The following is an 18,898-nucleotide window of genomic DNA, read 5'->3' as shown; positions in this document are numbered from 1 at the left end:
GTTGGCCTCGTTGTGAACCCTTTTGCATATGGATATCCTTAAGTTTGCCAAGCTTTTACCCCACACGAGGCATTATTTGGCAAGCTTATGATATAATAGTAAACGGGTCATTCGCGAGATATGGATGTAATAAGGATCCGAATCGAAACGGATAATTATCCATTTGTCCGCTAAGGGTTCGGAACCCGATAACTCGAGACGGTTTCCGGGCTGGGCTGCTTCCCTAACACGCGGCCGCGAACTTGGGAGTATTCTTCATGTCTCGACTCTTTCGAGTGCGTCGCTTCGCACGCTTCACTTCCTGAGCCCTAACAACGTTCGCATCCTCGCTCTCTTCGATCTCGTCTTCAATGGCTTCAAGCGCAGCGGTGATGATGGAGGAGTCGAGCGCGGAGGACGACCAGCTCGCCTCCATGTCCACGGACGATATCCTTAGGGCGTCTCGCCTTTTAGACAACGAGATCCGCGTGCTCAAGGTTGGCTTTGGAAAAAAGAAGAAGAAAGAAACTTAAACATTCGCCTTTATACTTCTCTGTCTTCTCTTGATGTCCTCAGCTTGACTTTCATTTGTTATTTGTTATCGATTTGGCTGTTTCGTTTGTGAATTATTTGTAGGATGAGCTGCAGAGGAACAATCTGGAGCTGGAGTCGTTTAAAGAGAAAATTAAGGAGAATCAAGAGAAGATTAAGCTAAACAAGCAACTTCCTTACCTTGTGGGCAATATTGTTGAGGTCTAGTTCTGTTCTCTCCCCTTTTATATTCTTTTGCAAAAAAGAAGAAATATTTATTTGCTAGTTTTATTGCTCACTTTCCAAGATTTACCATTTTCTGGTCTTTGTTTCCTATAATAACAGCCCAAAATGGAAAAAAGGGTAGAGAGAAATGAAGATGTCTGTGTACCAAGTATCTGTCTGAATCATGCGTACCCTTTTTGTTGCAATTTGCTCGCAGGGATTTACAGCCTGCTAAGTGGTTAGGATATCAATAGATTCAACCTGACTTTTCGTGAAACATGATTGTCAAATAAGATGGATTCTGTAATATTGCCTCTTATTGATTAAAGTACCAGGCCACTATTTTTTTTTTTAATGATTCAGCATGTTATATGCATACCGATCTGTTACATATTGCCTACTCATTCCAATTTTCTTTTTAACTTTTATGGTAGACCAGGAGTTAATTATAATCTGTGTAAGTACTGGAGAAGTTGGAAGAAGACAGTCGAATTATTTCTGTTTAAGTTGTCTTATGATGTTCACTTACTACAATAAAATGCACTGCTCCATACTTCTAGAGCACTTGCTTTTCTCATCTTCCTAAACTTTTTCTTGTTTTCTATAGATTTTGGAAATGAACCCTGAAGATGAGGCAGAGGAAGACGGTGCAAATGTTGATCTAGATTCACAAAGGAAAGGGAAATGTGTTGTCTTGAAAACTTCTACACGGCAGGTAAGATCCTTATTTATCATTTTAATGTTCAAGTTTCTCCGTAGAAGATTAGGAGAATAAAAAGATGAGGAAAAGAATAAGCTTGAATACTTTAAAATTGCAGTAAGGCTTTGGAAACAATGTCAGGAACATATTCAGGAAAAAAAAGAGAAATCTGTTGGGTCTCTTGCATTAAGTTAGAGAGCTAAATTCACAAGAGAAGGTTTCAAAGTAGTCCAGTCTCAGAAAATTTATTGGTCGGTTTCATTAGAAGCAACTTAAGTGCATTTTTCCACCTTTTGAACTACCAGAGAGAAATTAACTTGATTCTATATTTGTCCAATAGATCTTGTGTAAACATATTGCTGGTTTGAAGATCGATACATTGATACATCACAAATCCTTTACCTTGTTGATTATAATTTACGTTCATGTATCAACACTTCAAGACATGGAAAATGAGTAGAGACAAGAATAGGTAAGTATTAAGTTACATTGGAAATTTTATACATGGAAAGTGAACAGAGACAGTACTTAGTTACATCAGAAATTTTATACTGGCAGTAGAGGCAAATTGGAGTATCCGTGTTTCATAGCTTTATACTGTTTTGAGAAGGTTTAGATAGTGATGATTCCTTCTCTTTTCTTTTCCCATTATCTAATATCTACTACTATTCTCTTTGGAGATTGAGAAATGGACTTCATAATATCAAAAATATGCAGCTCTTTTTTTCTCAAATTTCTTTTCTTCCTTCTTCTGTTGTCCTTTATTTATTTCGCTCTGGGCATCACCCTGAGTTGTCAGTGCCCTCTTGAGTATTGTTTTTATTTGTGAGGAAGCATGTTTTCTGACTCTATGAGTGGCATGATTTTTCTGTCCTTTTTTATTGCAGACTATATTTCTTCCTGTTGTTGGACTAGTTGATCCCGATAAGCTTAAACCTGGGGATTTGGTTGGCGTCAACAAAGACAGCTATTTGATACTGGACACACTTCCCTCAGAATATGACTCAAGAGTGAAGGCTATGGAAGTTGATGAGAAACCAACAGAAGATTACAATGATATTGGTGGCCTTGAGAAGCAGGTAAATAGCGTATCTGTTTGTAGTGGAAATTTTAAATTTACAAACCTACAGGAATGATTAGAGTTGTTTTTGGTCGGTGGTTATTACAATTAATTGCTCACTGTTTGTTTTTATTCTTATTGTTCACTTGATCGTAATTGTTACTTTGTAGATTCAAGAACTTGTTGAGGCTATTGTGTTGCCAATGACGCACAAGGATCGTTTTCAGAAGTTAGGAATTCGTCCACCTAAAGGAGTGCTCTTGTATGGACCTCCTGGCACTGGGAAGACGCTGATGGCTCGCGCTTGTGCAGCACAAACAAATGCAACATTTTTGAAGCTAGCAGGTCCTCAACTTGTTCAGGTGACTGCATTTTCTGTGATTCTGTTCTTATCCACTTACTTCTGCTGGTTTGTTCTTACTTGTGAATATAATAGCTTTTGCTTGCACTACACTAATCCAGAGCTGCAGTTGCTTGAACAGTTCTTCATGTTTCCTGCCAGTTATTATTTTACCTATTAAAAATAATATCATATCTAGTTTGAATATTCCATGAAGAAGTACAAGATGTTGGAAACCCTTTACATATTGTTTTCTAAAATTTAAATATGAGATATGCTTTTTATTGTCTCCTACATCCATTAATCTGACTAATTTACTGTCCTTTGAATCATTCAGATGTTCATTGGAGATGGCGCAAAGCTTGTTCGTGATGCCTTTCAGCTTGCTAAGGAAAAATCTCCCTGTATAATATTTATTGATGAAATTGATGCAATTGGGACAAAGCGTTTTGACAGGTTTGCTATGTTCCTCATATTATGAATCAGCATAATTCTTCAGAATGTACTGGTAGTGGTATGCTATTCTTTATAGTTGCTATGCAGATAATGGATTTGTGTGCCTATGTTTATGAATGTTTTTCTGATCGATGTAAAAGTCTTCTTTCATCACCTTTTTTCTTCTAAATTTGAACTATTTTGATCATTATGTCATAGTTTTAAACTTCTAATCATAGTTTTAATCTTTTAGAAAGTCTGTGTGGCTGCATTGTTGGTGTCAAGGTGTGTAAACACTCTGTAAATACATTATCAGATCCTTGGTTCCATGTATGCAGCCGAAACCATATATGGATCGCATATGCAATAACCACAAGCATATAATGGATAGACGGATGGACTGCATGTTGACCACATATGCACTATATGCACATCAGTGCATATGATCACTTTAAGTTATATTCTTAATATAGCTGTTCTAATTCTTTATTATGTTATATAATGTTCTGTTAGGAACTTAGTATGTGGTTATCAACTTATCACATAAGTTAGAAATATTTAGTTGTTCACTTAGTTTGAATCATTCGGTTATAAGCATCTTTCTATTTGTGGATAAGGTTTGATGAAAATTAATCTCCATATGTTTTTTTGGCTAATATAGCTATTTATTAGCTTATTAACAATAAAAATATCTAACATACTGTGTGTTTAACATATATATATGTACTTATCTGATATATCTTTTGGTAGATTGCATATGCACCTGGTACATATCACATATGTGTTATATGATTGCTTGACTGCGTACATATCCTTGGTTCTTTTGATAACATATGTTTAGGCCAACAAAATTAACTGAAGCTGTTCAATTGGAAATTATTAATCGAGTTTTGTAGAGATTAATAGCGACCTTACCTTTTCAAATTCAATAAAAAGATGAATTATAGAGTCTGGTAGTACTTCAAGCTGTTCTTTTGAGGTGGTGACAAATTGTATATTAGTATTTAATACATTCTTTTCCCAGATATATTTCTCCCTTAGCTCCCAATTTATCTCCTGCACATTAAATCTTTTTCTCCTTCAGATTTCTTCAGCATACAGTTGATTATGATTTTATAATGTTTCAAATAAAATTGGACTACAAAGTAAAATTGAAAATAACAATTTGAAAAATCATGAAACAAGGACAATATTTCCTGATCAAGTTTGCCATCTCATCAACTGAGACTGTGATACTTTGGCATCTCATCAACTGAAATTTTGAGTGATATATTTTATTACCATGCAACTTATTTAACATACTAATTAGCGCGAATTAGTCCCTGCTTGAGGCAGGCCTCTCCATTTCTGTTTGACTGTCCAAGAACTTTGTTCATTCATGCATCCTTTCATTTCTTAGGGTTTCTCTTTGCTGTAAGCCTGTTTTTAATCTTCTTTTTCTTATGTAAAATGCTTGATATGCTCAACATATATTGGGAAATGATTTTTACAGAGCAAAAGTTATGTACAGGGCACTCTTTTCTAAATGACAAAAATATCCTCATATGATTTAGTGGAGTGGAGTCATTTAAAAGATAGAGTATGGGTATAATATAACGGTCATTTTACTTATGTTTGCTCTGGCAATAGTAATCCTTGCTCTGTAAATATCAGTTCCCTTATTTATCTTCTGCATCTTTTGTGGGTTTGTGGTATCTTTAGTTGAAAGAGTTGTAGTATATATTCTGATTAAAGTATATGGTTAATATTTCAACTGAAAAATTGCTTCCAAGTCTACATATAAGAATTCATAAGTGAATAGTGTAAGCTACCTGATTAGCAACTGGTTTTACCTGTAAATCATCTATTCTTAGATCGTTATAATATTCTGTTTGGTTTCTAATTTCAGTGAAGTAAGTGGAGATAGGGAAGTGCAGCGGACAATGTTGGAATTACTTAATCAGCTTGATGGTTTTAGCAGTGATGACCGGATAAAGGTCCGATATTATGTTCTTCCTCCTAAATTACTTACTTGCATGTGGACCTTGATAGCAACTTAAGTTTCATTGCTTTGATTAAATCTCTTATTTACTTTTAAAATGCTAAAAGAAACTTTTGATAAAAGGATTTGTCCTAGAATTAGACTTATTCTTATCCTTATCCACTATCATTTTTTGTTTGAGAGGGTGTGATATTGCAGTGTAATCATTCCTGAGGTTTTGGTGGGGCATTGACCACTCTTGTTGGGTAAAGACTAAAGAGAGGTGGAAAATATGGAGGGGAATAATTTCTTTTGGGTCCAAATCAATTTCTTATCACTGATTGTTATCCCTTATGCCTTCCTCGAGGTGGGTTAGGAAAGTTATGATAATTAATGTTTGACCAAAGAAGCGACAATTTCTCATCATCTGATCTTTGGTTGCAAAATTGTGATGAGGAGGGAGGTATGCATCTAAATGGAGCCTAAATTAGTAACTTGTAAGCTATCATGTGAAATCATCAAAGGCAATACAGAGGAATAGATAAGTAAATAACAAATTAACAGTACATTAGCTGTCAGTTTCTGATCATATGAGAATATCTACATTTAGACTCTGTAAGTGTTGTCATTTGGCGGTCATATGCTCCCTTTTTGTCTTTTTCTTTTTCAGTTTGACATTATTTTTGGTTGTTCACAGGTTATAGCAGCGACTAACCGAGCTGATATTCTTGATCCTGCTCTAATGCGATCTGGTCGTTTGGACCGTAAAATTGAGTTCCCTCATCCAACAGAAGAAGCAAGAGCTCGAATCTTGCAGGTGATCTTTGATAGATTTTTGTTCCCTTCATAGTAACTTTTCTTCTGTCTTGTGTTTTCTTTATATTAATATATAAAAGTGCATTCGATCAAACTAATTTTCCGTATTGTAATTTAGATTCATTCCAGAAAGATGAACGTACACCCTGATGTCAACTTTGAAGAGCTGGCTCGCTCAACTGATGATTTTAATGGCGCGCAGCTGAAAGCAGTTTGTGTAGAAGCTGGCATGCTTGCACTTCGTCGAGATGCAACCGAGGTTTTACCCTCTTCTTCTTGCTTGTGCTTATCATTTCTTCCCTTTTGACTTTTAAATCTTTCCATTTCTCAAAGATTGATAATTCAATACTATCTTCATGCCATTGGCTACATTTTTGGGTCTAATCTATATGATTGGTGTAAATCGTATGACCAAAAGTTGGTTTTTGCATGTGTAAATTACTGTTATATGTGATTTGAAGTTTTCTCTAGTTACCATTGTTCAGATAAGAATTGAAGTGACCAAATTAATTGTCTTCAGGTCACGCATGAAGATTTCAACGAGGGGATCATCCAAGTTCAGGCCAAGAAGAAATCCAGTCTGAATTACTATGCTTGATACTATCTGTAAGACGTTAATGGATGCAAATAAATAGTTTAGCTGTACTTTATAAGTTCAAAGTGATTTTCTTAAATGATCAACCCCCGTGAACACTCCACACAGGAAACTTCATACTGGTGCATGGTGGCCCAAATGTGTTCTTGCGGTTCCATGGCTAAACAAGTTATCAAGGGCCAGTATTCACTACTTTTAGATCAAAATTTAAATGCCTTTTGTGTCCTAATTTATCTTGCACCAAAGGTAGTCAAAACTTGCAAGGTTGTTATACTACTTGTGCTTCTTCTTGCTCTTATTAAATCTCTTGACGTCCGTTTTGCACCAGTGGGGCCAATTGCTTTTTACATCCTCGTGGCCCATTTGAGCTTGTTTTAGTGGCTGCTCAATTTGTTGATTTTTTATTTTAATCATTGATGAATGTTCCGAGTAGTGTCCGAGTTCACGAAAGCATGGCTGGAGGATGTATATATGTCATGATTTTAGGTGGTGAGGTACAGTTTGCTTTGCTTTAATTTTAGCCGAGTTCATAACTGCGGGCGTACCTGGATCGTAGCGTCGTTCCAGGTAGAAGGTGGAGCAAAGTACAACTCCATGACTAATTTTGATTCCCGTTACTCTCAAGTCTCAACATCGACCATGTTTTGACCCAATCTGACTGGATGAAGTCACTTCCAGACTAAAAGCTATATTTCTGTAAAATTCTGGCAGCCTGACTAAGCAATCCAAATTCAACAACTTGTAAATTGTGGGAAATGATCAAAAAAATCATCCCAAACCACTTTATAAAATTCGACTATATTATCTAACGGGTCATGTCCATAATACGAAATTTCGAATTCCTAGGGTCAATGAACTGACCCATCAAGAAATTCCAAACAGAGTCAACCCAGGAAAAGAATATACATCACTCAAAATTACAAGTTTATATCGTAAAAAAATTAGCACCACCTTGAAAGGGCATATCTACAAATCTTTGCTATCAAAGAGTAAAAAACAACCTAATAAAATTACTCTATATAATCCGATGAACCTGATGCAAATCAACGACTTCAAAGTCTGAATCTTCCATATGACCAATCGGAACAACTTCAAAGTCCGAATCTTCCATATGACCAATCGGAACAAGTTTTCTTATGGAATCATCTGAACTTAGTTCGATTCTGTCTACTAGAAATGAATCAAAATATTTTTCTAAAAGAAAATTACTACGCTCATCTATATGGTTGTATGATAAATCTTCAGATCTTTGCATGGTGAATACTTGATTCCCTAAAGATTGATGATTGTTCTCTTCCTGAATGATACTTCCCTTGTCGTCGGTCCATAGAGATTGTGCAGCCTCATAGTAATGGGTTCGTGAGTCCATACTATTCTGCATCTCCTTCTGCATGTCCAAGAATAAGACCTCAACAAGTATCTTCAACATATGTTACCGATAGTATTATAGATAATGAGGTAAATGCTGGAGAATACTAACTTTCACAAGAGCACATAATATAGTTCATACTAAGCAAAAGATTGACCAATAGCAAGGCAAAACTATAATAGAGGAACAAAAGAACTTTTCTACTTCTATAGAATGTATGGTGAGTTTGCATATCCGAATCTAATTTTAAAGAACGCTCTCTTAGGCATATCGATTAAGAACATATGTTTAAATGTTCACAAAGGACTCCTCTATTACACATTAAGGTAATGTTGCCCATGGTTTGATTAGAATTACCATAACTAATGTGCTATTTTACTGAAATAACTATGACTATTATCAAATTCTCTCACAAGGATAACAAATTTATTTTGTTGGAGTATTCTTATTGAACTTGAAGAACTGCAGAAAATATGAATAGACTATCAAGGAGGACTAACAAAATGAAACTTCTAATGCCATAATTTCATTAATTTAAAGAATTGTCACCTTTAAGGACTTGGGTAGACTCACTAAACAAGATAAAAGATTATTGGATAATTAGCAACCAAATGATACAGGAAATATTGTAGCTCAGGCCTTTAAAAGAATTATCATCATGAATGACTTGAATTCTCAGAAATCAAGGTCAGTAAGTCAAGCTTCCACAAAATAATAATAATAATCAGAGAAACAATGCAATCAATCAACTACAGTATAAAGATGAGCAAATTTAGTAATTTACCAAATATTGATATATAAAAGGATATCATGTAAAGCAATACCTGAATTAATATATGGGCCAAGAAAGCTGCTACTTCTGTTCTACTACACTGTAGTTGTTACCAAATGCAACAAGAAATGCAGCATATGCTATTACTGGAGACAATTTTGTTCAATAAGAGGTAAATCTCATGCAAGTGAAAGTGAAACTGCACAAGTGAAGGATGTTCATCATCAGGCTAACTTTTTCTCTATGAAAACTTTGGAAACACAATCACCTAATAACAACTGTACATTAGTAAAGACCTTGATCCAGTTCTATTGAGGGAACATTTTGGGGCCGTTTGGATTGATGTATTTCATGATGTAGTATTTATAGGAATAACATAAAAATATGAAATCAACAACAGCAGGAAATGTTCATTATTTTTTCACCAAACAATAGTAACAAGAATATATGTAGCACCTTCCCTTATTATAAAAGTTTGAAAAACTGTCTCAAGTACTTTTGACATCAACTCAATTAAAGTAGATGTCAAATAAAACAATATGGACATTGATTGACACTTCGAGATACAATTTTATAGGACCTAGAAACCAAATAGTTATTCTAAAATGGGTGCCTATGCAGTATTTCCAAATACATCCTACCAAATTGTCTGAACATGTAAACAAAGTCGTGTATGAAAAATGCCATATGCATGCGCAAGAGTTAAATTGTTACCCTCTGACTTACTATCAACTCTGAATCATGATCATTAAGCCTTGGATGCAACAGTGCCATGTAAGTCCTCCAAAATAAAGTCTCATTCACAAAAGCAGGACAAAGTCTATTGCGAAGAGCAGCTAAATCTGGAGCAAATATTTCAATGGCTGGGATATGCTCTCCTGGAACGTGAGACAGATCAAAATCTGCAACAACAAAGGTATAATATGAAATATAAAAACCGACAAGCAATTCAATAGTTCAACAAACGAAGGTTGATAGGAGACGAATTCTTCTGGGAAAACAACAATTTTAACTGATTGATGGTAATCTTAATTATAATCATATCCATTGCAATTCCCTTCGCTAGCTGCCAGCAAACACTTGAAGATGAAGACAAATCTTCACTTTTATATCGCTAGTAATAGAGTCAGGGATGAAAAAGAAAATTTACCACCGTCGATCGTAACTAGGAACTCCGGAGCGCTCGACTCTCTGCTTTCTCTCTTGGGACATCCCCCTAAAACGGCGGAGAGGCCGTCGCGAAGGGCGTCGCGGAACTCGGCGAGATCGGCTAGCATCCCGGCGATTCGGCGCGAAGCAGGTCGCGGAGGCGGCGAACGGCGAGGTTCGGAGCGAGAGAAGGAGGAGAGGATAGGGCAGAGGAAGTAGACAATGCCGAGGAAGTGGCGCCGGAGGTCGGCGAGGTCCTCTCTGACGCCGTTGAATCCTCGAGGCATGGGTATGGATTTTACGACGAGGGAGAGGGGAAGGGGGGTTTAACAAAGTACGAGGCGGATTCGGGCTGGGATCGGACTTCGAGGCTTTGTCTTAAATTAAATAGAACTTTTTACATGAAAAACTTTTAAAATATTACGGGGAAATTTGTGTCACTTTATATTTTACATTTATTATTATATATATATATATATATATATATATATATATTTTTTTTTTTTTTTAGTATTATTTTAAATATATTAGAGTATCTTCAAATTTGATACATAGATTAGTCAAATATAATAAAAAAAATAATTTTTATTTAAATACAAAGAATGAAATTAATTTACAAATATTATTCTAACCACACCATTCTTTAAAATATTATAATTATCGCCGAATTCTTTCCGCATGCACGATTAGCTATAACGAATCACTGTTAAAGTTAACTTAGATTGATAAAAGAAAAACTATATATAAATATTCTGGAGTTGTCTAGTATTAGACAATATCATAATATAAGAAAAAAAATATCTTGCTTTCTTCTGAAATTTTTTTATGTACACTCTAAACTTTAAAAAACATTATTTAAGAAAAGATTTCATCGCATATGTTCCCTCAAAATTAACAACAATTAGTAGAAAAATATATCAACAATTCAGATGAATCACATGAATATTGAATTTCTTATTATAAACTATGTTTACAAACAATCAACTCTCAAAAGTTTTCATCAACTTAAAGCAGATTCTCTAACTACATACACCTACATGGCATATTATACATCCCCAAAAGAATTAATAACCTCCGCTGATCAATACGGCCCTTCTGCCAATAATAGTTCCATATCATATATGGTCTAGATCCTCTATTGTTGGCATCTCGATGACATTGCAAGTTTAGATAAGTCCTGCATATGTATTGGATGCATGCAGAGGCATTCCTGTGCCATATGGATGGACACCAACAGTTGCGTATGGATTGACAAATGGATTTACAGGGGCCTGGTGAGCTTGTTGGCCCATCATCATCATCTGCTGCTGCAACATAAAAGCTTGCTGTTGCTGGGCCATTGCTGCCATCTGCACGCTGTGAGGTGCGGAGATTGCATTTGAGGCATAGAATGGGTCTTGAACTGCAGGTTGCATCAAAGGAGCAGTCACCGGTGGCATCTCCCATGGATTGTAGCTTGTGTTCTGGTTTGCTCGTCTGTGTGCTTCGTCATATAAGCTGTCTAAAGTGAGCTTATCTAGCCCACCCGCCTGCCAAAAATAGCAAACATATGGTTTTATGAAGCCTGGATAGAAATTAAACTGTTCTCTGAAATGTCCCAACATTTGTTGTAAAAGAATGTCATAGAGAAACAGGAATCAGCTTAGGGAATAACTTTCTAATTAGTGAACGTTTCCAGAAAAAATCATACCAATTTACTTGAAGCCACGGCACTTTCATTTGAGCTCAGTGTGGTGACAAGAGCCAATTCCCAGCCAGTAGTACCATTTTCTAAACCAACAGCTCCAGAAGGTACTTCAGTCGGTACACTATCTGCAATAATCGTCCATAGAGAATAAGGAATAAGATTACCAATTTGACAGAGATTAGTATGACTCCTATATATAAAGAAAGAGAAAAAAATTACCAACTGGAACAATGGCAAGTGCCAAAGCATTCTTATTATCTAGTTCAGATGTGTCTGAGCTGGGATCACTCAGTCCCTGACAAAGCATGACTGAAAAGTATGAGTAAAAAGAAACTGTTATTAGCTAGAAAGAAGAAACTTTCTGTCTGGCCCAAATGTTTACCAGCAAATCTGTTTGCTCAGTTGCAGAGGCTTCTTCAATTGGTTCCGGAGGGGGAGGTGGAGGCGATGGTGGAGCTGCTTCTTGCACTTCAGATGCGTTCTTGTATTCTATGGCCAATACTTCCTTAGGAGCTGCATTGTTCCCATCTAGGGCCTGGAAAAATATATTTCAATTGAAAAGACCAATCAAGAAAACAAAGATGATAGCTGAATTTCAGAACTATAGTTGATTTATGCATCATCACAAGTTCATAATAATGGAGAGAAACGCGAGCTTATATGATTTATCGATTTAACATCACAGGACTTTTAGTCGTTAACTAACTCTCTTAAAGAGCAGTAGTCAGATCTGAAAGTTGCTCGGATGAAATCTCTCTCATAACCTTTGACAGAAGTGGGGGGAAATCCCCAGTTAGAAGTGTCTTGTCTTAATAACTTGCTTTAATTATGCTAATTAGAGACAGGTTTAGCCAGAAAACGGACAATACTTTTTAATTTATTGTAAAGCAAGATGTAGAATATGTGTAATAGAATGGATAATTGAGAAACATAAAATTATGTGACTATACCCTATAAAAAGATTATGCCACCCATTTCGCACAAGCACAGATAATTTAGAGTTCAAGCATCAATTGGCAAATTGGAATTTGAAGTTCTGCATTCCCCCATTTTGAAAGTTTACTTTCCTGTGTACTTGTTGAAACATTCAACAAACTATTTTACATTATTACCTATCCATTTAGAGGATTCACTTTTTTAATCTCATAACAAATGAATATTATGCCACAATTTTGGCACCTAACTCAAAAGCCAAAAGTAAAGAATAAACTTCAACCACAGAAAAAGTCTATAGGAACTGAACTACCGAGATAAACTAAAGGCTTGAATTATCGAGATAAAATAAAAGGGCAAGCCTTGAACTATTCAGTTTCTTGAGCCCTTGGTTGAAATGACTGACACCGTTAGTGTTTGGAGTTTAGACGAAACAGACAATACCAAAGAATTCTCCAGAAATCAATAATATAGATATGAAAATGAACTTATATGGTGGCCTGGTTCGATGACGACAATGAAAGTGGAGATAGAAAGCTGTGCTCATTATTACAATCTACAGATAGATGAACCAACTACTGTTATGATAAACACCTTGAATTAGGTGCAGTAATCAAGACATTGAGATGAGAGACTTTAAAAAGGTTATGGATCAAAACACAAGAAGAAATGAAGAATCCTACCTAGTTCATTGAATGACCTATGCCAAATGGAGATAATGGTCCAAAGGATAATTAAAGCTGAACAGAAGTACAAGATGGTGCTGAATGTAAGTTTTCTCAAACCTCGGAAACCAAATCTCGCCAAAGTTCTAAAAGCAACATCTAGATACCCAAATTATTATCCAGACATTTCATGTCCTGGAAAGAATGACACCCAAGGTACTTTCAATCTTCAAGTGGCGACCAAGGCTTCGGAGAGGTCCATTCAAGTACGTCAGTCTTATTAAATATGATGACATCACTAGAACATCTTTGGTAAAAATAGGGAAGAGGTGAACATGCATACAGTACTTAAATATAAAATGTAAATTGATAAGCATAAAACATACTGTTCATGATCATGTCAACAAAAAGTTTAAAGAACTCGTTTACCTGATCTTTGCGAACTGCTGAAGCTCGTGGAGCTTCTCTGATGTACTCCTCCATATTTGTTAGAAATGATAATGGGGGCTGCATCATTATTAAAATAATCAGGCTATGTGTTGGCCAGAAGTTTTCAATAAGCATTACCATGTCAAAAAAGCAAAAAGGAAAAGTTATAGGTAGAGGGAATAGCTTTGAATATAAATACCCTTTCGATTTTTACGAACTTTTCTCCACGTCCAATATCAATGCTTTTACATACTTCATAAAATTCTGAAAGTCTCTCTGCCTGTCCACATATAGGTAAATTTAGGGAAAACAAAGGGCATGTAAAGTGTACATTGAAAGAAAAGCGCAGATATCTTGAAGTTCACATTATTTAAGCTCCATAATATGTTCTTTCTTTTGTGGGGGCACATGACATTGGAATCCTAAAATATTAAAGAAGGTTTTCCTGCATAAGGGCAACATATTTGGGCATGTTTTGGTATTCTTTTTTCATGGAGGGGTTTCTTACTTTCTTTTATTTATCAAACTAGATGGGGGAAATTTTTTTTCTTCTTCTTCATATATTAGGTCATGCACTATGTTGAGGGACTTGCCATAGAGGCTGCAAGATTAGTTGACAGGTAGAGTATTCTACCTGCTTGATTGCATTTTAGGACCATGCAACTCAGGAGCATTCACTCATTGAGATTTCTAGACATAGTGTAATGAGGTTGAAAGGTGGCTTGATTTAGGGATTGAGGTGTGTATGTACTGACCACCACATATTAGCCTATTAATTCATCACTTCAATAATTTATACCTGACATATACAACCACGTCTAGACAAGTCAAGTCAATTGATTCATGATTCACGCTCAAACATGAGTATATACATTATATATTAGCAAAGAGATCTTTAAAGAATTACCTGTTGACCTGCTCTCCTGTATATATCAAGTGCCCTAATAGCATCATGACGTTGCATCTCAAAAAACTGCCATAAGACTAGGTAGTTAATAATATTTGGTAGCAGCAAAAGAATTCTATTGGTAAGTACAAAAATTGCAGTACCTTGTCAACCAAATTGGTTGTACCAAAGCTAATGGCATTATAAATCTTAACACTCTCCCTAGCAACCTTTCAAAAATAAGTTAAGCAAAGTCAAGGAATATGGAATCTGTAATTACAATTTAATGATTAATATATGTGAATATAGTCCCTACCATAGAAAGAGCAAGGTGAATTACAAAATTATAGTTCGCTGCACCTTGTGGCTGCATACAAATTCCAAAGTTGGCAGTGTTTATTAAATGTATCAAAATGTATTAACTAAAACAGAGTTAAATATGTAACTTACAACATTGAGCAGAGATTGGATTACCTGGCAACCAAGCAAGCGAGACATAAGTTGCTGTAGGGATGGCAATTGTTCAAGCAAGTCAACAGTGTCAACATCCCGAGTTCTCTGCGCACATCAAGAAGCTAAAGTTGAGAGATGACCTTTCCTTATATTTTGTTTCGATGATTTCTTTTGAACAACATCTACAATAATTCTTGAAAAATCAGTCAGACATCATAAGTTGCTTAAACAAGGTAAATTTCCATTTGAATTACAGTTCTGAAAGTACAAGTAGTGGTGTGCACTTTGATGACATCTTATCAGAGGTGAGTAGCAACTAGCAAGAGAATATGTGAAAAGTAATACAACAAAAATTCAATTTTATTTCACTAATAAATAAGATATTGATTTAGCCTATGCTGATTATCATATTCTCTTTGCACTTCGCTGAATCCTTAAAAAGGACGTCGCTGAGTGGTTTTGTGAATAAGATGGAGAATAATTGCTAATCTATCACAAAGTAATTATGCATTACCCACGTTACTCATTTCATAATATTCAAATTTTGGATCTCAGACTACCAAATTCTTCCTGCAAGGTGCTTGTTTACTGAAACTAACAGAAGAAGAATTGAAGTATGAAACATGCAGCAGAGGTTCCTTAATGTTCGTTGATACATATCTAGATCATAATGAGAAGAATTATAGTTTTAACTCAAATTTACTCCATAGAATCCAAAATAACAGTTTTACAGAGCTACAAGCCATAAAGGAGAAAAGGGGAAATATGTACTAAATCACATACCAGAGGATCTGACTCAACATCATATTTGAGTACACGAAAACATTCAAGCCTCTCCTCTAAATATAGAGCATAGGTGCGCACCCATGCAGAATAATCCCATGCTGAATGACAGGAAACAAAGTCATGAAAATGTTTCTGCTATTTTATTTCAATACTTCAAATAAAAGGCACTACCATTTGCACTTGAATCGTCCTTAAAATGGGCCATGTTGAGCATGTGGCTTCTGCCGCGACCATAATTAATCAGTTCTTCATGGAAAGTTGGGTCAACTTCCCTCAAAGCACGATGTATAACGATCAATGTTTTAAGTGCAACCTGATTAAGTAACACTGAGTCAACAAACAACTAAGAATGAAGTAACATATCCAAAGTCTGTGTGATATTTCCAATAGAGAAGAAACAACGATCAGTTCAAGATATCTATAAAAGATCAGAAATATAATTTAAACAACTAATTGCACTCATCATAATAAGTATTCTTACTTTTAGCAGTGTAATGGTATTTCCTAACAGTAACAGAAAAAAGATAACAAAATAATTAAGATGGTTTCTGTGAAAATTTCAAATTCTGAGGCTCTATAAATTCTAGAAGTAATTAGCACAATTTTATGGTTTATAGTTGAACATGATAGTATGAGTAAAATTGAGGACCAACAATTCTTAATTATTACAAATTAAAAAATTGATAAAAACCAGGTGATCTGCAACACTGTTGTCAAGACCAGCTAGATACCTATAACAGTAAGAACATGATTGCAGATACATAGCAGCATACAATAGCCTTACGAAAATGTTAGACAACAATAAGCTCTAACTGCTAAGTACATGATTGGAGACATACAGCCCAGTTATGTGTTTTTGCAAGGCGTCTAGCAAGAGCATGAATGCAATAAGCAACATCCGCACGAGGCCTTGAAGCTGAAATAGCATGAAATATTGCTGCAAAAAAAAGTGCATCCTAAGTCAAATGACACGTTATGGATGAACGAGACATGAACTGTATCTTCGAAAGGATGATAGGTGAACAAATTGTGATTGAAACTCTATTGAAACTCTTGAGAAATGATATCTAAAGATCATTTTCACAATTGTTAACTCACCAATTATTCTAAAAATAATTAGAGAATCATGGTTTTAATATTTATATTCAAATATTATTCCTCTTTTTTGGGCTTAAAATATTTTGATGGAATCAAGAAGTGGACTTGACTTAAAAGGGTGGAGGTCTTTTTCATATTGTAAATGACAAATAGGTACGACGTAATTTAAAATCAGGACCTCTGCTTTGGTGTTAAGATAATTCATCAATTACTATAAAAGCTTAAATTATTAGATAACGGTGGTTTTGATATTTCATATTCAAACAAAGATCATATAAATACTATTTATGCATATAGAAATGACATTACTTTTCTAAAACATTCTGCCAAAAAAAATATATCTTAACATAAATATATTCTACCAGAAAGTTCAGTGAACTAGTGAATAGAAACCCAGATGGTGCAATAAATGTAAACTTAACAATAGCATTACCCAGAGACATAAATAAATTTTGTTTCCACAAACTACAATGAATTCCTTAGCAAAATTTATTAGTTGAAGTCCTAAACCATATAGTCATAATCAATATCATAACCAGGTTAATCATAAGGTTTGTGAAGCAGATAAATAAACCTACAATGTTTCCATGCAGTTATTTCTTTGGGAAAAAAACTGAAACATTCTTCAATATAATTTTTGATCCAAAAACAAAACAAGCGTACTACTAAATGAACAAATAGCCCACGATCAAAGCTCTAGTAAGCTACTACAACAGGGTGCACCCAACCTATCACGTGCTTCTCTTTTGGGGGACGCTCAACATGGTTTGTAGCCCTTACAACTGCAATATCCAATTCCTGCCGAAAGGAATCACAACATCTAAATAAATCAAGATAATAAGAAGAAGTATGAAGATCAAACCATGTAACTAAGATCCATCAAGGGGTCGTTTCGTATTATGTATTTGGAAAAATTGTATCTACATGTATAAAGTGTAACACAAAAAACAGTTTTCAGTTCATAGATTCTATGAAATATCATTTCCAACAACTAAAATAGGCTGGCATACAACATTTCGGTATTTACTTTAATTAAGAAGATGTCAAAACACATTTTCTCAATCTTTAATGAAAAGAAAATGGGAAAGACAAAAGGCTTTAGCTTATATTGGTTTCTTATAAAACACTGCATCTTAAAACACATGAAACCAAATTGCCCTTCAATCTATCAAAATCTATCGAGGCGTGTTACCTTATAATCACTATTCACTTTAGCTAGCCCGACAGTGGTTGTGTCTTTAATGGCCCCGAGATATTTCCTCAAGCTCTGCTGCGTACCTCCTCCCGACATTCTCCTCTACTAGCACAAGATCTAATCCAATCTGATTGAGTCGCAAGCAAGATTCAAGAGTTTAAAATGAGCTACCAATTGAACAAATCAGATCTTTTAAATTATTGTCCCGAGATCTATTTCCCGAGAGAGAGAGAGAGAGAGAGAGAGAGAGAGAGAGAGAGACTAACAGTCTAGATCTTCTAGACAAGCAAAGCAGTTCTATTTACATCAATCAGAAGGAAGTCATTATAGCTCTCATAGTTCACAAAGAAAATTCAGTTAATTGCTCGAACAGTGAAGAAATACGTGACCATCATGTGCTTCCTCAATTCGCATCATATCCAGCAGAACATTCAAAAAGTTACCCAAGACAATTGAATCGAAACCAAATCTAATACCACCTGAGACAAACTAAAACTCATGTACCGACCAAAGCCGGAGGCAAAGAAGCCAACAATCCAAAAGGTCATATTTTAAAACACTACCCAACTCAGAACAAGAACCAAACGAAACCAAATACTCACCAGAGAACCAAAGAAAGTTGGAGACGCAGGGAGTGAAAATACTCAGTAGCCGTCGACTCCTTTGTGCTTTTATTCTTCTTCTTCTTCCTCTTTTCTCAAGGCGATCGCTTGTCAATGTTATGCTCCTCCCCAGTCCTTTTCGCGAACCAACCACCCAAATTCGAAAGATACAAATTTAGGACAGCTAAAGTGTTGTATAAATTTATACATATATATTAATGCATATGACGTGG

General features: G+C 35.3%; 3 protein-coding genes across 6 annotated transcripts; 1 reads left to right on the top strand and 2 right to left on the bottom strand.

The window, feature by feature from the left end:
* The first annotated feature begins 220 nt into the window (after window positions 1-220).
* Window positions 221-6,968, top strand: LOC140786328 (26S proteasome regulatory subunit 6A homolog). The gene is made up of 11 exons (XM_073134703.1): window positions 221-476; window positions 616-732; window positions 1,343-1,450; window positions 2,323-2,514; window positions 2,666-2,857; window positions 3,173-3,291; window positions 5,159-5,246; window positions 5,928-6,047; window positions 6,165-6,305; window positions 6,567-6,652; window positions 6,750-6,968. Exons 1-10 carry the CDS (start codon window positions 351-353, stop codon window positions 6,642-6,644), a joined length of 1,281 nt encoding a protein of 426 aa, XP_072990804.1. The 5' UTR covers window positions 221-350; the 3' UTR covers window positions 6,645-6,652; window positions 6,750-6,968.
* A 554-nt stretch (window positions 6,969-7,522) lies between these two features.
* LOC140786389 (uncharacterized) lies at window positions 7,523-10,296 on the bottom strand. 4 transcript variants are annotated; one of them, XR_012108648.1, is made up of 4 exons: window positions 9,933-10,296; window positions 9,497-9,684; window positions 8,835-8,981; window positions 7,893-8,028 (listed from the first exon to the last, which is right to left on the bottom strand). XR_012108648.1 is itself a non-coding variant. In XM_073134823.1 (3 exons), the coding sequence occupies exons 1-3, from the start codon at window positions 10,216-10,218 to the stop codon at window positions 7,657-7,659; spliced, it is 846 nt and encodes a 281-aa protein (XP_072990924.1). In that variant the 5' UTR covers window positions 10,219-10,296; the 3' UTR covers window positions 7,523-7,656. The 4 variants fall into 4 exon arrangements, 2 of the variants coding, with proteins under 2 accessions (XP_072990924.1, XP_072991007.1); XR_012108651.1 differs by having other exon boundaries at window positions 9,509-9,684; XM_073134823.1 differs by lacking the exon at window positions 8,835-8,981 and having other exon boundaries at window positions 7,523-8,028.
* A 559-nt stretch (window positions 10,297-10,855) lies between these two features.
* On the bottom strand, window positions 10,856-18,863 carry LOC140801873 (putative clathrin assembly protein At5g35200). Its single transcript, XM_073157231.1, has 16 exons — window positions 18,666-18,863; window positions 18,061-18,190; window positions 17,597-17,666; window positions 16,610-16,707; window positions 15,942-16,083; window positions 15,768-15,868; window positions 15,006-15,089; window positions 14,848-14,898; window positions 14,696-14,761; window positions 14,553-14,618; window positions 13,845-13,925; window positions 13,646-13,723; window positions 12,001-12,153; window positions 11,838-11,913; window positions 11,622-11,743; window positions 10,856-11,460 (listed from the first exon to the last, which is right to left on the bottom strand). Exons 2-16 carry the CDS (start codon window positions 18,157-18,159, stop codon window positions 11,098-11,100), a joined length of 1,650 nt encoding a protein of 549 aa, XP_073013332.1. The 5' UTR covers window positions 18,160-18,190; window positions 18,666-18,863; the 3' UTR covers window positions 10,856-11,097.
* Window positions 18,864-18,898: the final 35 nt, after the last annotated feature.

Source organism: Typha latifolia, chromosome 1 (genome assembly GCF_019914945.1).
Source record: "Typha latifolia isolate L0001 chromosome 1, TyphaL0001v2, whole genome shotgun sequence".
Taxonomy (NCBI): Eukaryota; Viridiplantae; Streptophyta; class Magnoliopsida; order Poales; family Typhaceae; genus Typha; species Typha latifolia.
Note: the sequence above shows the minus strand (reverse complement) of the source record. Positions and strands in the feature narration are given on the sequence as shown.